The sequence below is a fragment of the Capricornis sumatraensis genome, chromosome 3, assembly GCF_032405125.1.
Source record: "Capricornis sumatraensis isolate serow.1 chromosome 3, serow.2, whole genome shotgun sequence".
Taxonomy (NCBI): domain Eukaryota; kingdom Metazoa; phylum Chordata; class Mammalia; order Artiodactyla; family Bovidae; genus Capricornis; species Capricornis sumatraensis.
This window is the reverse complement of record NC_091071.1, coordinates 162,640,456-162,659,850: the sequence shown is the minus strand read 5'-3', so window position 1 is coordinate 162,659,850 and position 19,395 is coordinate 162,640,456. Positions and strand designations below refer to the sequence as shown.

The following is a 19,395-nucleotide window of genomic DNA, read 5'->3' as shown; positions in this document are numbered from 1 at the left end:
AGTGGGTTCTCTTGGCAGAATTCTGTTAGCCTTTGTCCTGCTTCATTTTGTACTAAAAGGCCAAGTGAAAAAAGTGAAAGTTGCTCAGTCGTGTCTGATTCTTTGGGAACCCATGGACTCTAGTGTCCATGGAATTCTCCAGGCCAGAATACTGGAGTGGGTAACCATTCCCTTCTCCAGGGGATCTTCCCAACCCAGGGATCAAACTCAGGTCTCCCACATTACAAGTGGATTCTTTAGCAGTTGAGCCACCAGGGAAGACCAAACTTCCTTGTTACTCCAGGTATCTCTTGACTTCCTACCTTTGCATTCCAGCTCCTTTATGGTCACTAAAATTGGAGACCAGCTTTCGGTATATTTAAGAGTAACGCATTCCAGGGACTTCCCTGCTGGTCCAATGGTTAAGACCCCATGCTTCCACTTCAGGGGCTGTGAGTTTGATCCCTGGTCAGGAAACTAAGATCCTGCATGCCCTTCGGCACAACCAAAATATAAAGCATTCCAGCCAATTTGAAAAAGCAACAGTGAGTTTATTAGCATGGTTTTTTTCCTTTTGTTAAGTCACTACCAGTGTAACACTTTGATAAAGAGAAACTTGTGAGTTATTGTATTTTAACAAATTAAAAATAATTTTGTTTTCCTGTTACAAAAGTATTATGTTACATGTTCATTGATATACTGAATTTGATAAGCACATAAGTATGTATTAGCATACTGAAAATAGAATAAAAATAAGAAAAAGAAGAAAAAAATTTTAATGTAATTCCAATACTCTGATATAGACATTGCGATATCTTTTATATCTTCTTACTTTTTGGGTGTTTCACAAAAATCACTTTTATACTCTATAATTTATAATTAAATGTTATTATAAAGCAAATTATAATGTGTTCTTGGCATGAACACTGTGTCAGTGACATCTCTCTGTATCAGTTGATATGCATCCTCAGTCCAGTGGTCTCAACCAGCTTTTTCACTCCAGCACAACTGAGGGATTAAACATAGTTTTGATAATGGTGTTCTGTCAACTCTTTTTTAAAGGGCAAGGAGATGGGGCAGCAAGGAGGGAGAAAAAATGGTCAATTTATGTCCAAATAAATTCCATGTGACAAATACCTATCTGCAATATCACTTTTAATGATTGTATAAATTATAATGTTTTAAAACCAAACTTCCCTGGCAGCTCAGTGGTAAAGAGTCCACCTGTCAATGCAGGAGACACAGATTCGATCCCTGATCCAGGAGGATCCCCCATGCCATGGAGCAGGTAAACCTGTGTGCCACAACTACTGAGCTTACACTGTAGAGCCCACGAGCCACAGCTGCTGAAGCCCATGCTAGAGGCTACACTCTGCACGAGAGAGGCCGCTACAGTGAGAAGCCACTACAGTGAGAGGCCTGTGCGCTGCAGCTAGGGAGTAAGCCCCTGCTCAACACAACTAGGGAAACTCCAAGCAAAGCAATGAAGTCCAGCCAATGCAGAATGACCAAAAAATAAATAAATCTTAAAAAAAAAACAACAACCAAATTCCTGATTGTTGACCACTTAGGGTGTTTCTGATTTTTAACCATAATGTGTAATGTGGTGATAAATACTTCTGTCAACCTTCAATCGATTTCAAGTGCTCATCCTAACTCCCTTGCTTTATTTCCTTCTTTCAGGATGAAATTCTGGTCAATTACTATCCATGGAGCATTCCTAGTACATAGTATTTTTATTCCACTGTGTGGCTCCATAGTTCCTTTCCACTCAACAGATGTAAACTGGGCTCCTAATAGAACAAGGCCAGCTCATGCAAAGTGCTTGCCTGCATGCAAAGGAAGCTACTGTTGCTAAAAGTGACAATTTGATAAGGAAGCTAAGGGAAATTAGACTTGTGACCTGCTTAAATGAAATTGTAATTAATAGTGTAAAATACATAGAGGCTCAAGAAAACAACTGAAGAACCATCCCTTGGTATGTCTACTTGTCAAATGAAAGACACAGACTACAAATCCTAGACTTAGAGTTCTCAAACTCTTGGGTCTCAGGTCCCCAATGAAGTCCCAAAGATATTCTGTTTTCATAGGCTATATCTTGTTGATATTTACCATATTAGGGAAAAAAACTAAGAAAATTAAAAAATATTTGTTATTACTTCATTCTAAAATAACAGTGAACTCACATTCATATAAAACATTTTTTGAAAAGCAACCATATTTCCCAAAAAAAAATTTTAGTAAGAGTAGTGACATTGTTTTACATTTTTGCAAATTTCTTTAATATTTGCATTAATAAAAGACAGTTGGGGGTTCTCATGTTTGAGAACAGATAGGGTTCTCATGTTTGTTTCTGCATTCAATCTGTTACCTCACACTTTTTTTAAAAACCTCCCCAGAAAGCTAGAAGAATTTGGGTCTTTAAGCATGAGCTGCCTGTATTCCTTTCTTGCACCTTGCAAATAAATACTGTATTTTCCTTCACCACAACCAGGTGTCAGTAGATTGGCTTTGCTGCTCTGTCAGACTCAAGTTTGATTCAGTAACAATTTTGTCACACAGGATATTCAAAAAGATGTGAAATCAGAGTAAAGATTTCATAAAAGTGATCATTTTTACTGTTTCATCAAGGATGTCCTTAAGTGAACCTTATTTGACTACAAGCATGCCAATGAGAAATACAGTGACTTCTGGTACACTGGAGTGGCCCTGCTCCGACTTGTGCCAAGGCCCTAACAGCAGCCACCATTGCCCTGCATCGTCAGTGCAAACCTCAACACAGTGACTCCAGGACCAACCATGAGACTGAATGAAGTTATTCAGTATTTGGAACGTCTCAGCACCCCTTGTGTTTGCTTCTAAGCATTCACATAAAAGATCTTTGTCTAGTTCGTGTAACACTGGATGAACACAAGCAAAATGGCGAGTCTGGACACATCCGTTGATTTGCCCGTTTGTGAGACAAAAGTACCATTCTTGCAGAGAAGGTATTAACTCAGCCTTCCTGTTTGCAGCTTCATCTTTGAGTTCACAAGCTCCTGTATGATATAAAGTGGCGCCGCTGTGATGTCTTCTACTGACTCTCTGGCCAGCCAGCAGTCAGCAGTGGCAGCTCGCAGGCTCACCTGCCTTTCTGCCAGAGGAACTTTCTGTGATGGCACACACCGCGCAAGTTGCCTGCCTGCAGGGCACTCCAGTGGCTTTGCCTTCCTGGGTTGAAAAGCTATAATGAACAATTTTTGGCATTTAATGAACTCATCATATCTGCATTTAAAATATTCAATTCCTTTTTCTTTAGACTCTGAATGATTTCTCTTAACATGATGCCACAACTTATGAGGTAACACAAAGGTAAAACTTTAACATTGTAAAGCCATGGAATAGGTAGCTTTTAAGTCATATTTTGTTTCAAATCTGTACTTTTTTTCAGTAGATTTTAGATTCATCTTTTCCAGCATCTTTGCAATTAGATGGTACAGCTGTGAACCAAGGAAACAAGATTTCTAATCTCCCTTAAAGTTAATGATCCATGCTTAAATATAACAATAAATGGAGTGTGACTTAAACATAACACTGAATGGAGGGTTATAAAGCCAAAATGTTGGGCGAACAGTGGTGGGGGAGAAAAGGCTGATGTTGAATTGCAAAGACGGAAGCAGCAGCATTTGGCATCAGGAAAGGGAAACTGAGTCAGGGCAGAGAGCAGATCACTGGCAATGCATTAAAGATGCCGTAAAGGAACTGTGTGGACCTCCAGCAGTCAAAGCAGGATTGGCCTGAGGGTCTCAAACTGGCACTGGGGAGCCTCTTCCAATGTCAGGTGGAGTGGGAAGAGGTGCGAGTTCTTGGGAAGGCCTGGTCGTTGGTGGAGGAAAGTAGCAGGAAGAAGAGAGGACTGAATTTGGGAAGGTACCAGTGAGACATGTTCCACTCTGCAACTCAGTCCTTTACCTGCTTTGCTCTTAGAGCATGCGAGGGCCTTGAAGAAGAATGTGCTCATTATTATTTTAAGTAAATGCACAGTAGTGTGCTTGCTTCCCAGGTGGCGCAGTGGTAAAGAGTCTACCTGCCAATGCAGGAGACACAGGAGACATGGGCTTAATCCCTGGGTTGGGAAGATCCCTTGGAGGAGGGGGAAATGGCAAGCCACTCCAGTATTCTTGCCTGGGAAATCCCATGGACAGAGGAGCCTGGTGGGCTACAGTCCGTGGGGTCGCACAGAGTCAGACACGACTGAGCGACTGAGCACGCACACATGCACGTATAATAGTATGCTTGTGGGAAGGTGGGCAATGATCTAGTTCATCAAAGGCTTGGAACAGGGACTTCCCTGGTGCCACAGTGGATAAGAATGCATCTGCTAGTGCAGGGGACATGGGTTCCATCCCTGGTCCAGGAAGGTTCCACATGCTACGGAGCAGCTAAGCCCGTCTGCCCCAACTGCCGGAGCCTGCTCACTCTAGGGCCCGCGAACCAGACTCCTGAGCCTGTGCGCCTAGAGCCTGTGCTCCCCAACAGCAGAAGCCCCTGAACAGAAGCTCCACAGTGAGAAGCCTGCGCGCTGCAACTGGACAGTAGCACCCGCTCACCTGGAGAAAAGCCCGCGCAAAGATCCAGCAAAGCCAAAAAGAAATACAAGTATTATTTTTTTCATTGCAGATTCCATATAATCAAAGTTTAATGCATGTAATATACTAACCTCTTCAAGAATAAAAAGCAGTACTAGCAGTTGACATGGAGTAAAATATACATATTTCTTTAGTCTATAAATTAAATATTCACATATGCAACTGTTAATAAATTATTTTTATAACACTAAACATATGAGTCACTGGAGAATATCAGCATTTTACTTTTACAGTTACAATGGTGAGTGATAGCCAGGCAGAAGCACTTTTGAGCGAAAAGACGAAAAAAGACAAAAGTATAAACTGCTGTGACATTTCACTCTGAAACGATGTGTCATGAACGAAGCAGATTTATCCGTCCACATAAAAACTGTCAGCAGAGTCGGAGAGGCAAAATCACCATTGCCTCCCCATGGAGGCGGGAGAGAGGGGCAGAATGATCGACCACTGAGGTTGCTGGTGTCTTACAGGATTTTAGGTTGATGATACGGTCCCTATTTTGGTAAAAATAATTTCAATTAGGTAATAAGGCAGTGAAATTATGAGGGCGAATAATTATTAAAATCAGCTAATAACCTATGTTGTTTAACTATTAATAATAGCCAACATACAATAATTCATTTTTAATTATTTCATTTTTAGCATCTATTTTTATCTTATAACCTTTGATATAGATAGCAAGTTTTTAAACAGCCGTATTTGTGTTCTTATTAATGCAGGTTGAATCTAGCTTATTATGCATGCCCATAAGCTTTCAGAACTCACTTGATAAAACATTACACATGAAATTTTTAAGCTGTTGACACTTTGCATCAAGGTCACAAATGGGCTGTAAGTTGATATTTACACAGTTCTGTTGACTTGCCACAGGGTACATGCACACAGTTGCTGTACACACGTGGTATTAACCTGTCACTGAAAACCTGCCCGGGAGTGAAGTCTGGAACTTCCAAGTGAAGCAAAGCAGCAGGAGCCACACAGAGGCACGAGCCCTCTGCCTGCCAGCCAGCCACCCTGCCTCGTTCCTGGGCAGGACCGGAGGCCTGGGTCTCTCGCCAGTGAAGTCTTTGCTCTGTGCTTGGACTAAATCCAGACGCCACTTTGACAGACGCTTCATCTGCCAGGAAGCAGACTGCGTTTGATTTCACAGACATCCCTGGAAACCCAAGACTGAGTGTTAAGGGCGCGTGGATGAGGGTTAAAATCTGATCTGGTAGGAATCCAGGTTTAGTAAAACAGGAAACAAGAATCTGTCGCCAAGCCATGGCTATGGAGCTGTTCCCGAGGGGTGAGGTGTCGAGAAAAGCCAGAGCCCACCTCTGGCTCCCATTTAGGATGTCCCCGGGCATCACAGGAAGGTCCTCTGGCCTGGGGAGGGGGCTGTATTTTTTCTAGGTAGCAAAGTGGAGATTGCGGGCAAGAAGCACTGATAAGGTTGATAAGGTGACGGGAGGCTGAGAGCTACTTTGTTCTGTACCCTGAAAGGAGTCATGAGACTATTTGCTGTATGGGTACTTACTTGGTATGAGCTCTCGGGAAGAAAACAATTGTTAAAATAACCCATCTCAGGGAGGTAGAATTTTCCTCCCTGCAAACTGTACTGCTTTTGCTCCTCTGCCAACTTAACAGAATACAAACTGTGCTTGGGTTTTCAACCTGCATTACCACAGCCTGTGTGTGTGAGTGTGTGTGTGTGTGTGTGTGTGTGTGTGTGTGTGTGTGTGTTTTCTTTAAATACTTATTCCTTCGGGTCTCTGTTGTGTCCTAAGGGATCTTTCTTTGTAGCTAGCTCCCTGGCATGTGGGATCTTAGTTCCCCGACCAGGAATCAAACTCATGTCCCCTGCACTGCGGGATGGATTCTTAACCACTGGACCACCAGGGAAGCCCCAGCCTGTGTTCCTAAAACTCCCTGTTATACTCACACATGGAATCTAAAAAACACAACAAACTGGTGAATATTACCAAAAGAAGAAGCAGACTCACAGGTCTAGAGAAGAAACTAGTGGTCACCAGTGGGAGGCAGGAAGGGGAGGGGCAACATAGCTGTGGGAGAGTGGACAGTACTAACTGCTGGGAAAAGATAAGCTCAAGGATGTATTGTACAACATGGGGAATACAGCCAATATTTGGCAATAACTGTAAGTGGAAAGTAACCTCTAAAAATCTGTATAAAATATTTTAATAAAAATAAAGATCAAATACCCTCCCCGCAAAAAAAAAAAAATCCCTGTTATGAAAGTGATGATACTCCAGATTCCTTGTGGGGAGCAGCATCTCTCTAAGAAATATCTACAGGTTTATTTGACAACATAAAGTCCTGGGAAGTTAAATTCTGCACCCAGTCTACGAGCAGAATGTCTAGGCTTCTCTCCAGCCACGTCCCAGGGGGCCAGGTCAGAGGCTGTCCACGTGGGGGACACGCCTGGCATCCCTGGTCCACAGAGTGGGGGCCCTGAATACCAACTTCAAGGAGCAGAGTTGGGGAGGCAGCTGCCCTCATGGGAGCACTCCCCCCTCCCACTCCGTGGCCCCTGTTCCCTCATGGCTCCCTGTGGGCACACTCGGCCACCTACTCTACTCATGGGTGAACTCAGATGACACAACACCGGGAAAAACTCCAAAAGCCCACTTTCCCCTTTCCAACGCCTAGATAAAATACATCTGAAATAAAAACCTGCCAATAACCATTTATTGTTTCCATACAGCAGAAGCCTCTTTTCTAATGTGGTGGCAGGACATGGGGGCCTCCTGTCCTGCAGCCCCCCACCCCCGAGTGGTGCCAGGGTCATGACCTGACCCTCCCTGACCTGTAGCCTAGACTGTGGTTCAGGCAAAAGGCCTGGCAGAGGCAGGCGTGGTGCTGCGTGTGTGTGCAAATACTCTATGACTCCTTGAATCAGCAAGGCCTTAGCGCTTAAGGGATGGCAGCGGAAGAGGTCTGACACAGAAGGAAAACACACCGTGCCTCTTACTCCCCAGCAGCGGGAACGTGTGCGTCTAGAGCTGACTGCTTCGCTGGCTTCCCTGCCGCTGCTTCCTCTTGCGGAGGTGCCGCTGGAGCTGCAGCTTGCTGGTGAAGTACATCCGTCTCCAGCCCATGTCCTGGGCCAGGGCTCGCATGTCGGGAGTGATGTGGTCACAGGAGCTCCGGACGATCTGCTCCCACAGTTCCTCCGACATGCACAACTGTGGGTAGAAGTCAGAGGGCGGTGACATCACACGCGGGTTAAGGGAAAGTCATTCACTCACTCAACATCGCTGTCCAACTCCTGCTGCCCGTGAGACCTGGGAGGAAACACCGCGGATGCACGGAGAGGCGCAAGCCATAGTTCCAGTTCCTGAAATTTCCTCTGTGGGGAGAGAGGCAAGCACCCAAGTATCTAAAGGACTGAGCAATACTCAATTAAGGGAGTAAACTGAGTCCTGATCTCATTTGAGATGCAAAATGCCAGCTAGTTATAAATAGTGCCCATACAACATAACATAGTTTGTGCAGATAGCCTGGTAGGGTGAATTTCCGATTAGCCACATAGCAGAGGCTGACAATGTGTGGTTGACCCCTCTTCACCTAGGGCTGCAGGAGCATTGCTAACTTCTGCTCAGGTGCCTTCATGTTAAACCCTGGCTTAAGTCACCTCTGGCTTCCCAGGTGGCTCAGCGGTCAAAAATCTGCCTGCCACACAGGAGAGCCGTGGGTTTGATCCCTAGGTCGGGAAGGTCCCCTGGAGTAGGAAATGGCAACCCGCTCCAGTATTCTTGCCTGGGAAATCCCATGGATGGAAAAGCCTGGAGGGTTACAGTCCATAGGGTCACAAAAGAGGCGCACAGGACTTAATGACTAAACAACAACAGATAAGTCACCTCTCCCCTGGGGTTGTTCAGCGGACACCTTAGCTCACTGCGGGCTGCTCAGTCGTGAACCACATCGAAACCGACAAGCAGCCCTTGGAGACTGCCAACCAGCACACCTAAAATTTACACACTCCTGGGCCCAGGGTCCTGTCCACAAGTTTATCTCCAAGTCCTTTGCATGCTTGACATCACACCATGCAGCAGAGTGGCCTGAAAGATTCAGTCTGCTCCCTGAGCCTGTAGGCACAGGGCAAAGAGAGCTGTTCTCTGGAATACCGTCCCCAGGATGTCCTTCTGCTGTCTGGTCCTTTACCTGAGGCCAGGAGGTTAAGGACAGACAAGACCCCTCCAGCCTAGTATCTTCACAAGACCATTTTGCCCTCCCTCAGGCTCAAAGCTGCTACAGTTCAGCTTCCATTAACCAAAGATTTCCCACCAGGACTTTTCCAATTGCTACCATCAATTATGACAACGCTGTTCATCGGCCTCCTGCTACTAAACATTCTTACCATGGAGATTTTCTGACCCCTTGCTGCCATGCCCCCAAATCCTTCTTAAAGCTTCCATTACATTTATTATCTCTGACCTTAGCAATGGCTATGGTTTGTTTTTTGGTGCGTGTATGCAAGACTAGGAGCATTGAAAGATGCTCGGATTTTTGACGTTGCACAGTGATAACTCCAGCAACTCAATATGTGCTTGAAGAAGGGTCCCATGTGGGCCTCAGGACACTTCCTGGCTCCACTCTTCCTGCGCCAACTGGACACTCAGGGGAGTTCGTCGCCAACCTGATTTCCCCTTTCTTGGGTTCCATCTAGTGGTCATCACATGTGACAATCCAGCAGTGGAAAGAATAGCAGGAGTTCCCTAGTCACCCAGTACTTAAGAATGTGTTTTCCAATGCCAGGGACTTGGGTTTGATACCTGGTTGGGGACCTAAGATCCCACATGCTGAGGGGCAACTGAGCCCGTGCACCATGACTACCGACCCCGTACGTGCTCCTCAGTCTGACTTCTAGGCTCTTCTCCACACATACCCTTCTTCTCCCATTTAAACATCCAAACAACCGTGGCAGCACAGCATACTCCCCCTAGTCCTCCCATGGGGGAAAATGTGTCTGTTCTTTGCCTTCCACTCCTGCCACCCCATTCCTGCCAAATCCCAACAGTCACTGCAGACCTCTGGATGAGGCCTGTTCCTTCCAGTTAATCCCAGTTCATCTTTGTATCCTAGAATTATAAACTCAATGGGTACCGACTTGCCTACTTAAAATACTAGGCGAAAGGGAAAGAGGAAATACTGGTTTACATACAAATGCATATATCACTGGGTGAGGAAGAAAATACAGGGAGCTACTGCAGTCCTGGATTCTGAAACTGGTCACCAGCAGGAGCTGTGTTTGTGATTTTCTCATTCTACTACCTGTTCCATCTTCCTTTTCTCCTCAGCTTATTTAACTTCTATGCAGAGTACATCATGAGAAACGCTGGGCTGGAGGAAGCACAAGCTGGAATCAAGATTGCCAGGAGAAATATTAATAACCTCAGATATGCAGATGACATCACCCTTATGGCAGAAAGTGGAGAGGAACTAAAAAGCCTCTTGATGAAAGTGAAAGAGGAGAGTGAAAAAGTTGGCTTAAAGCTCAACATTCGGAAAACTAAGTTGGTCCCATCACTTCCTGGGAAATAGGGAAACAGTGGAAACAGTGTCAGACTTTATTCTTGGGGGCTCCAAAATCACTGCAGATGGTGACCGCAGCCATGAAATTAAAAGATGCTTACTCCTTGGAAGAAAAGTTACGACCAACCTAGATAGCATATCCAAAAGCAGAGACATTGCTTTGGCAACAAAGGTCCGTCTAGTCAAGGCTATGGTTTTTCCATTGGTCATGTATGGATGTGAGAGTTGAACTATAAAGAAAGCTGAGCACCAAAGAATTGATGCTTTTGAACTGTGGTGTTGGAGAAGACTCCTGAGAGTCCCTTGAACTTCAAGGAGATCCAACCAGTCCATTCTGAAGGAGATCAGCCCTGGGTGTTCTTTGGAAGGACTGATGCTAAAGCTGAAACTCCAATACTTTGGCCATGTCATGCAAAGAGTTGACTCATTGGAAAATACTCTGATGCTGGGAGGGATTGGAGGCAGGAGGAGAAGGGGACGACAGAGGATGAGATGGCTGGATGGCATCACTGACTCGATGGACATGAGTTTGAGTGAACTCCGGGAGATGGTGATGGACAGGGAGGCCCGGCGTGCTGCGATTCATGGGGTCACAAAAAGTCAGACACAACTGAGCAACTGAACTGAGTACCTGAACTGGTCAAGATTCTATACCTACTGATGTGATCCAAACCTTCTCCAATTCCTGCCAGGTGTGAACACTCCTTGATCTTATAGGTAGAAGATATTTTAGTTTTCTTAATTAGGTTTTGCCATTGAATGTGCCAGTATTAGAAGGCATTTGCCAGAGGAAATCTCTGGTGGTCCAGTGGTTAGGACTCTGTATTTTCACTGCAGGGGCCATGGGTTTGATCCCTGGTGGAGGAAATAAGATCCTTGAAAACCATGTGGTGCAGCCCAATTTAAAATATATATACATATATATATATATAGAAACAAAAAACTCAGCTCATGTGCATGGATGGTCTGAGTCCTAGAAATACTTCTCTGTAATTCTCTTGTGAACCAGCAAGTCTATTTTTCTCTGGTAAATAGGATTAATCACCTGAGTCAATATAGTAATGCTCATTTGGGTAGTTTTTTCTTTTTTTTTTTTTGCCTGTTTGTCCAGTGGCATTAGGAGCCCCAGATAGACTGGGAACACTTTTAATTTCTAGTTTGGTGGAATCATTCTTGTTCTTTACGTGAATGTATTGCTTCTTTGACCATCAACATTTCTAGCCTAGTAGCAGCCAACGCTGTGAAGAAGAAAGCAACATTTTTTTTCACATTGGTGATTAGGTGTGACTCCGAGAGAGGGTTCTCCCACGTCCATCCTTCGGTTGTAGCTACAGAAGAAAGAGGACCACACTCCACTCAGTGACTGGGAGCATGTATTACATCCTGTCAGACTGCGCACCAACCTTCCAAAGTGTTGTCTGTTAGCTGATGAGATAAGGGAGTAAGTGTCTCCAAAAAGCCATTCCCTCATTCCCTGAAAACAACTATTTCTAGACAGTGGAGTGTATGCTAAGAGTGGGAAATTTTGTACTCATTATCTTACGTATTTATATCTGTGTATTTAATAAGTGAATTTATTTATTTCAGAAAAAAAATCATCTGAAGCAATCTTGTGTGGGCTACCATGATGGAAAAATAAGACATTTGGTCAATTTATACATGATGCTGCTGAAGTGTGTGGGCTACCATGATGGAAAAATAAGGCATTTGGTCAATTTATACACGATGTTGCTGAAGGAGCATGGTGTGCCAGGAAAGCAGAACCAGACCCAGAGTAGGAACCTCACCCAGGGAAGACACGGCGCTGCTTCCTCCACGGTGGAGAGGGTCCAGAGTAACTGACCTGGCGGTGGTGTTCAGTCGTCAAGTCACGTCCGACTCTTATGCAACCCTGGGGATTATAGCCCACCAGCCTCCTCTGTCCATGGGATTTCCCAGGCAAGAATACTGGAGTGGGTTGTCATTACCTTCTCCAGGGGATCTTCCCGATCCAGGGATTGAACCCACATTCCTTGCTTCTCTTGCATTGGCAGGCAGATTCTTTACCACTGGTGCCACCTAGAAACCTGTGTAACCCACTGAGCACTTTGTCAATGACTGGACCCCGCCCATTGAGTACCTTCCCGAGGGCTCAGCATTGCCCCTCCTGTGACAATGGCCAGATTAATCTTGAAAAAAGGAGACTCATGTGGTTGAGTCCATGTACAATTTCCATCCTTGCCACCTAGGCACTTGGTTTATGAACCCAGCCGGGGATAGGAGATAACTAACGTCCATAGAACAGACCCCCTCATCCATCTCATTACTGAAGATGTCCTCGGCACTGCATGCTCTTTGGTGAACAGTCACATGGGACACAAATATCCTGAGTCTTTGGATTATTCTGAAAAGTCAATCCAAATACCTCTTTCCCCAAATTCCACATTAATCTCCAAATCTTGTTCAAGACCATCTATGCAAAACATCAGCATTTGCCCCACAAGAATTCAAGAGCTGTTTCTCAGTAGCAGAACAGTTCTCTGCAAAAGCATCCATGCTTTTACTCTAAAAACCTCAGAGATATGAGCTGTGATTTTCCTGATGATGCAACGATCAAGATAGACCATAGCCATACAGGCCACAGACACTCTAAGTACCAATCTGCTGGATCGTAAGGAGCAAGTGATTCATCTGTTTCCCCTGCATTCTGGACCAGCTGCTGAGTAAACTTAAATGTGGCAGCTTTATGGGCTACTTGGTAAATGAATCAGAGAAGCAAACCCAAATGTGTTCTGTGTTACCTTGAAAACTAAAAAGACCCACAAGGAGCTGTGCTGCTTTCTTAGCACGCGTCAATTCAGTCATTTCCGATTCTTTGTGACCCTATGGACTGTAGCCCACCAGGCTCCTCTGCCCATGGAATTCTCCAGGCAAGAATCAACTGGAATGGGTTGCCATTCCCTTCTCCAGGGGATCTTCCCAATGCAGGGACAGAACCCAGGTCTCCTTCACTGCAGGCAGATTCTTTACCATCTGAGCCACAGGGAAGGCCTTTTTGAGTAGCAAGTTACAATAAGGCAATGGATTCTGGATAACACACGGAGATGGCAGGCCTCTCAGTTTTTGAGTTCATCTCCAACTCTTTCACATATACATATCTTACACCAAGGCACCTAAGGTATCTGCTTCCCTTGCTCAGCAGCATGATGTCATCAGTGTGGAATAGCATGTGAGAAGGTAAAGGGGTCAATATTTCTACGATGTAAGTATGACTCACAGCTGGAAAGCCGACATAGTACTCAGGCAAAATGATGAAGGTGTGCTGCTATCCTCACCAGGTGAAGGCAAATCTCCTGTGGCATTCCTTCTGGAAAATTCAGGAAGATATAAGGAGGGTGCGTAACAGGTAGTGGCAAGGTAGGAGGTGAGAAATGATCAGACTGTAGATATATTTTGAAGGCGGGGTTCATGTGACTTGCTAATGAATTAAATGAGAAGCAAGAGGAAAAGGAAGAATGAAAGATGAGCTCTTTGACTTGAACAGCTATGTAAATCATGTTCAGTTACAGGACAGTCAGTGATGCCTTTAATAACCTGAATCCCTGAGGGACTTTGTGGAGCAGGGCCTCCTGTCAGCCTCCAGTGAGTATGAATCATGAGAAATGAACATCTATTATTGTCTCAACCCCCTGGAGTTTTAGGGTGGTTTGTGACCCCAAACCACAATCTCTCACCTGGTCTATCCTAATATGATGAGTAGTGAAAACTTTTCTAGTGTTTGATATGTAACTGCTATTTAAGGATGACTACAAGCTTTGACTCCGTCACAAGATAATGATGGGGTCCTTGTTATAGTGAAACTCATTCAGGATGGATCACCTTTGGGCAATCCCATCAATGAAATGAGAAACTGGTATAGACTCAAGCCATCCTCTGATTTTATCCATTCTGTTGGTACAAATGCCTGGAAAATTGCGAGGACAGAGGAGCCTGGCAGGCTACAGTTCATGGGGTCACAAGAGTTGGACACAACTTAGCTACTAAACCACGAACCAGCACAAATTCCAAGGTTGCAAAGTTGGTTCAGCAGCAATGCTGTTGCTGTTGCTTAGTCACTCAGTCATGTTCAACTCTTTGCGACGCTATGGACTGTAGCCCACCAGGCTCTTCCGACCAGCGGATTTTCCAGGCAAGAATACTAGAGTGGGTTACCATTTCCTTCTCCAGAGGGTATTCCCCATGCAGGGAATGAACCCAGGGACCTCCTGAGGCTCCTGCATTGCTGGCGGATTCTTTACCACTGAGCCACTGGAGAAGCCCTGTCATTAGAAATGACTCAGAGGTAAATATTCTAAAGATGCATTAAAAAGGAATCTGAGCTATCACAAGTATATAGTAACATAGCAGTAAGGATGGGGCTTCCCTGGTAGCTCAGATAGTAAAGAATCCGCCTGCAATGCAGGAGACCCAGGTTTGATCCCTGGGTTGGGAAGATCCTTTGGAGAAGGAAATGGCAACCCACTCCAGTATTCTTGTCTGGGAAACCCCATGGACAGAGGAGCCTGGTGGGCTACAGTCCATTGAGTCTCAAAGGATTGGACACAACTGAGCAACTAAGCACAACACACACAGAAGGACAGTGGCATGCTCTGAGGCGTGAGGACCTTTCCTGCCTTACTGCTCACGGGTGCTCCCATGTGACCTGAGGAAAATTCTTTCAATGCCATGGCCTGTCATTGTGGGACCTACCTGCTGCAGCTCTTGTTCCACTGAGTGAAAAAACACATTCGCATACTTAACTCCATCTTATAAGAGAGAATATTTTCCTGTGTTCTTCAGGTACCAAGGTAGACAAGGTAACCAGCAAACACAGTTGATTTGAGCACTGGCCCTGACACTTAATGATTAAGTCCTCCTGGGCATTCTACTTATTGCTCTAAGCCTGTCTCCACATCCGATCTTGCATTTGCTCATCTAAGGAGCAGAATATAAAGTGATTTAAGCACACTGGCCACTGAGTAAGGCTGCCTGGGCGCAGCACCAGACTCCACTGCTCATTACTTGTGTGCTTTATCTGAGTCTCTATTTCTGCCTTGATAATCAAGACTGGGTGGTCTCTACCCATCCATCCCACAGCTATGTTTGAGGACTGCACTGGATTATGTACATCCAATGCTTAGCACATAGTAGGTATTCAATAAGTGGTACTTATTGTGACTACATGGAAACGATGTTAAACTTTTAGTGCTGTGACAGTTACTAGGGGTGACACAGGTAAAGTACATGGAAAGATGTAATTGATGGGGAGGAAAGGGAGACGGAACAGATGCTACCTCATCCATTTCTGAGAAGACACCAGAAAGAAAGTTCCCACGGGCACCTAGCTACTGGGAGGCCAGTTCAGTAACCAGGGTTGGGAGTCTGGGGAGGTCCAGCACCAGGATTGAGAGCTCCCCCCACCATGTGACAGCTGTCTGAAGGTGAACTGACCATGCGCCTGACTGATGTCGGACCCACCTGGTGTGTGGACCCAACTGGTCATACCAGCTGCCACTACCCAACCCATCCATAGCTTCAGGAGGCCAAGCAGTCCACTCTCACCACCCTTGGCCTGGCCTTGGTGGGATCCTGCTTTGCTCCCACGCATTCTGCTTTCTTTCTGGAGAAGGGGAAAAGCATGTAAGCATTATCTCTGTTCATGATACTGTTATACCCACTTTGGAGCAGAAAGCAGGCTATAGTCTTTACTTTCATACTTCATGCTGGTCTCAACATATTTCAGTAAAGGAAAAGAGTGAATTACAAACAGAAATGAATAGAATAATAGGGCATCATCATTTAAGACCCTTTCTGCATAAATATTAAAGGCAAAAACTATTATATTCACATCATGAACGTTACCGTTAAACAGCAATACTGAATCTTATGATACTGACAACCCTCCAGACATTTTGATGTTAGGCAGGTCATTCATTGTTTTAATCCCACCTTCAACAGCCCTTCAAGGTCCAGTTTCTCTACTCAGATTACAACATATTCTAAATATAAACAATAAAGGAAAACTCTTAAAAAGATTTCTTAGTATTAAAAAAAACAAACAGATCTGAACCTCTTTTTAAAAATATGAACTCTAGATGATTCTTTCTTTCCCAGCACAATACATTTCAGGGTGTCAGTGTATCTTAAATAACAGAAATTATCGGAGAAAATGATGAGGTTTGGGGGGGAAAGGAAGGAATTCTTAGAGCTGAAATTTCCACCAGTGTAACTTCATTTATGGATCATTGTATTTCATAAGGAAAATATTTGGTTTTATTTTGCATTGTAAGTTGGTCCACAAAATACCCCCAGACAGGACTCACAAACCCTAGGGCTCTTTTGCTTGATACATCTCAGGGTGCAAAACACAAAATACCCATCTTGACTGATTCTAGCCACTTGGATCCAAAACGTAGCTGATCGTGGATTTAGCTCCCCCTGGTGGTGGTGCACGAACTTAACATACATGAACTATGCAGACGTTCTAAGGGATCCTTGAGTTCAGTCCAGTTCAGTTCAGCCGCTCAGTTGCCTCTGACTCTTTGTGACCCCATGGACTGCAGCACGCCAGGCCTCCCTGTCCATCACCAACTCCCAGAGTTTACTCAAACTCATGTCCACTGAGTCAGTGATGCCATCCAGCCATCTCATCGTCTGTCGTCCCCTTCTCCTCCTGCCTTCAATCTTTCCCAGCATCAGGGTCTTTTCAAATGAGTCAGTTCTTCGCATCAGGGATCCTAGGACTTATCTATTAATAGCTAAAATCTTTCCTTTTACAATGTGAAAGTTAAGGCTGAGAGGGGATAAGGGTGTGACTGCCCAGGGTTCATGGTGGGGAGTCACTGAGTGAAGAACAGAACCCAGCTCTCTGGCCTCAAGCTGATTTAAACACCCACACTCTCTGTACACAATGGAGATGTCAAAATAACCCCGTTACCCCCACCTCAGGCTTCCAGCCTTTCCGAGTCTCATGAGATATTTCACCTGTAGAGTTTTAATAGCAAGTGGTCAGATTCTTGTTCCCGATGCTTAGAATTGGGTTATAAATAAATGCACTTGCCGGGTCCACCAAGAACTACCTAATCCAACACTCAGAGCCTGGCCTGGCTGTATCCACTGGCTCCCCAGGTGGCTTGTCTGCTTGGCCAGACCTGGGACTCACAGTCATAGAGAATTTGGGACCATGAGGAAAAATCTGCTCTCCATAGGCCAAAACGTAACAGAGGAGAGACTTTCTTCCTCAGTGGGTTTCATGGGGCCCTGTTCCTGAGTTCCGGACAAGACAAATATGTCCATTTGCTGGTCACAGTCGTACCCACCTCCTCCCATCTGGACCTCAGCAGCCCCCAGAAAGGTCCCACATGGCAGCCTCATCTCAGTGAGCCCACCACAACCCCAGGGCTGGCCCTCGGTGTGACGTTCTGGTGTCCCGAGACACAGGATCCACCTTTCAAGGGCGTGCTCATCTGAGCCAAGTTCCAATAAAGAGGAGGGGCTTCCCTGGTGGCTCAGATAGTTAAGAATCCACCTGCCAATGCAGGAGATGCAGGCTCGATTCCTGGGTCGGGAAGAGCCCCTGGAGGAGGAAATGGCAACCCACTCCAGTATTCCTGCCTGGAGAATCCCAAGGACAGAGGAGCCTGGCAGGCTACAGTCCACAGGGTCACAAAGAGTCGGACACGACTGAAGCGACTTAGCACACAGGACTCAGAGCGACTATGTTGGTTTACCCAGAGAAATACACCCTTCCAGCTCACCAGACCTTTAGATGCTCATCCCTGGAGGCTCCATGGCTTAGTCAACATGAAATCAGAGCAAGACCAGGCAGCCAGATGGCCCTCATCACTGGTGGCATTAAGTGGGATAAGTGGAAACTTACAGACTTGGCTGTGGGCTAGCACAACGGGCTCTCCCAGGCTCGGACTCCCGCCCACCAGAGTCCCCACACCCTCTGTGTCTCTCATGTGTCTTTATGCTTCCAAGGCAAACTCAATTTTGCAGAGTCTGGTCTGGCCATAGTCTGGGGAGTTATTTATAAATAGCAGAGGGAAAACCACTTGAATGTCTATCATTAGGGATCTAGTTTTAAAAATTACAACTTGTCCATATAACAATAACTTAAATCACTTTTCTAAATTGAAGATTTAGATATAGACATGAAAGAGTATCTAAAATATGTTTTAGATAAAAACACTGACAGAGAATATATAAAGTGCTACCATATGCTTTTATGCTTTTTAAAAGAGTGTGTATATATATATGTTTATATGCTCACCACACACACACACACACACACACACTTACATGTGCATAGACTCTCTGGAAGGACATACAAGACACGGGTAATATGATTGTTGCTGGAGATAAGAATTAGAGGAATGAGGATCAAGAATGGGAGGGAAATTTACTTTTTACTACACGTTAAAAGTCATAATTTTTTTTTCAATTGTCAACCTGGTTATTGTAATGCAAATCAATTTTCTTTTTCAAAAATAAAACAAAATTGACATAACACAAAACCCAAACAAGGGAGGGGACATTCAGGAGTTAAGAGTGGTGTGTCAGAAGGGAGGACATTCCTTCAAAAGCAAGTGTTAGTCGCTCAGTCATGGACTCTGTGACTCATATGGACTGTAGCCCACCAGGCTCCTCTGTCCATGGGATTCTCCAGGCAAGAATACTGCAGTGAGTTGGCATTCGTTTCTCCAGGGGATCTTCCCAACCCAGGGATTGAACCCGGGCCTCCTGCTTTGCAGGCAGGTTCTTTACTGTCTGAGCTGAAGGGAACAACGTAAGAAAGGCCTAGGGGCGCAGAGAGCTGAGCACACAGGGCAGCGCACGGTCTGCCTTGCTGGGGCTGTGGGTGGGAACTGGGGCTGGGACACAGTGGCTTGAAGTGCCAGCCAAGACTGTGGATCTCATTCTGAAAATGATGGGACATCGCTAAGGGTCACTGAGCAGGGCAGTGACATGACCAGCGTGTATTTTAGAAAGCCACCTTCAGCCCCCACAAAAGGTTTAGCCAATGAATCAGTGAGCAAGCCACCAGGAAGAAACCCACCAGAGAATCCTGGAAGCGGAGATGGGTCAGGGAGTGGGAGGCCTCATCCTTTGGATGTGACAACCGAGAGGTTACTGTGAATGAGGCCAGAGATATTAGGAGGCGTGGACAGAGGGGAGATGAGAGAGGAGGGGTAGGCAGACAGAAGACCAGGGATTCCCAGAAATCTGG

The 19,395-nt window shown here is 45.3% G+C and overlaps 1 protein-coding gene across 1 annotated transcript in view; it reads right to left on the bottom strand.

Moving 5' to 3' along the window:
* Positions 1 to 7,606: 7,606 nt before the first annotated feature.
* Positions 7,607 to 19,395, bottom strand: part of FBXO36 (F-box protein 36) — a 98,480-nt gene continuing 86,691 nt past the window's right edge. Inside the window, exon 4 of the mRNA XM_068967674.1 lies at positions 7,607 to 7,795. Within this exon, the coding sequence (XP_068823775.1) occupies positions 7,607 to 7,795 (189 nt within the window). The remainder of the gene's footprint in view (positions 7,796 to 19,395) is intronic.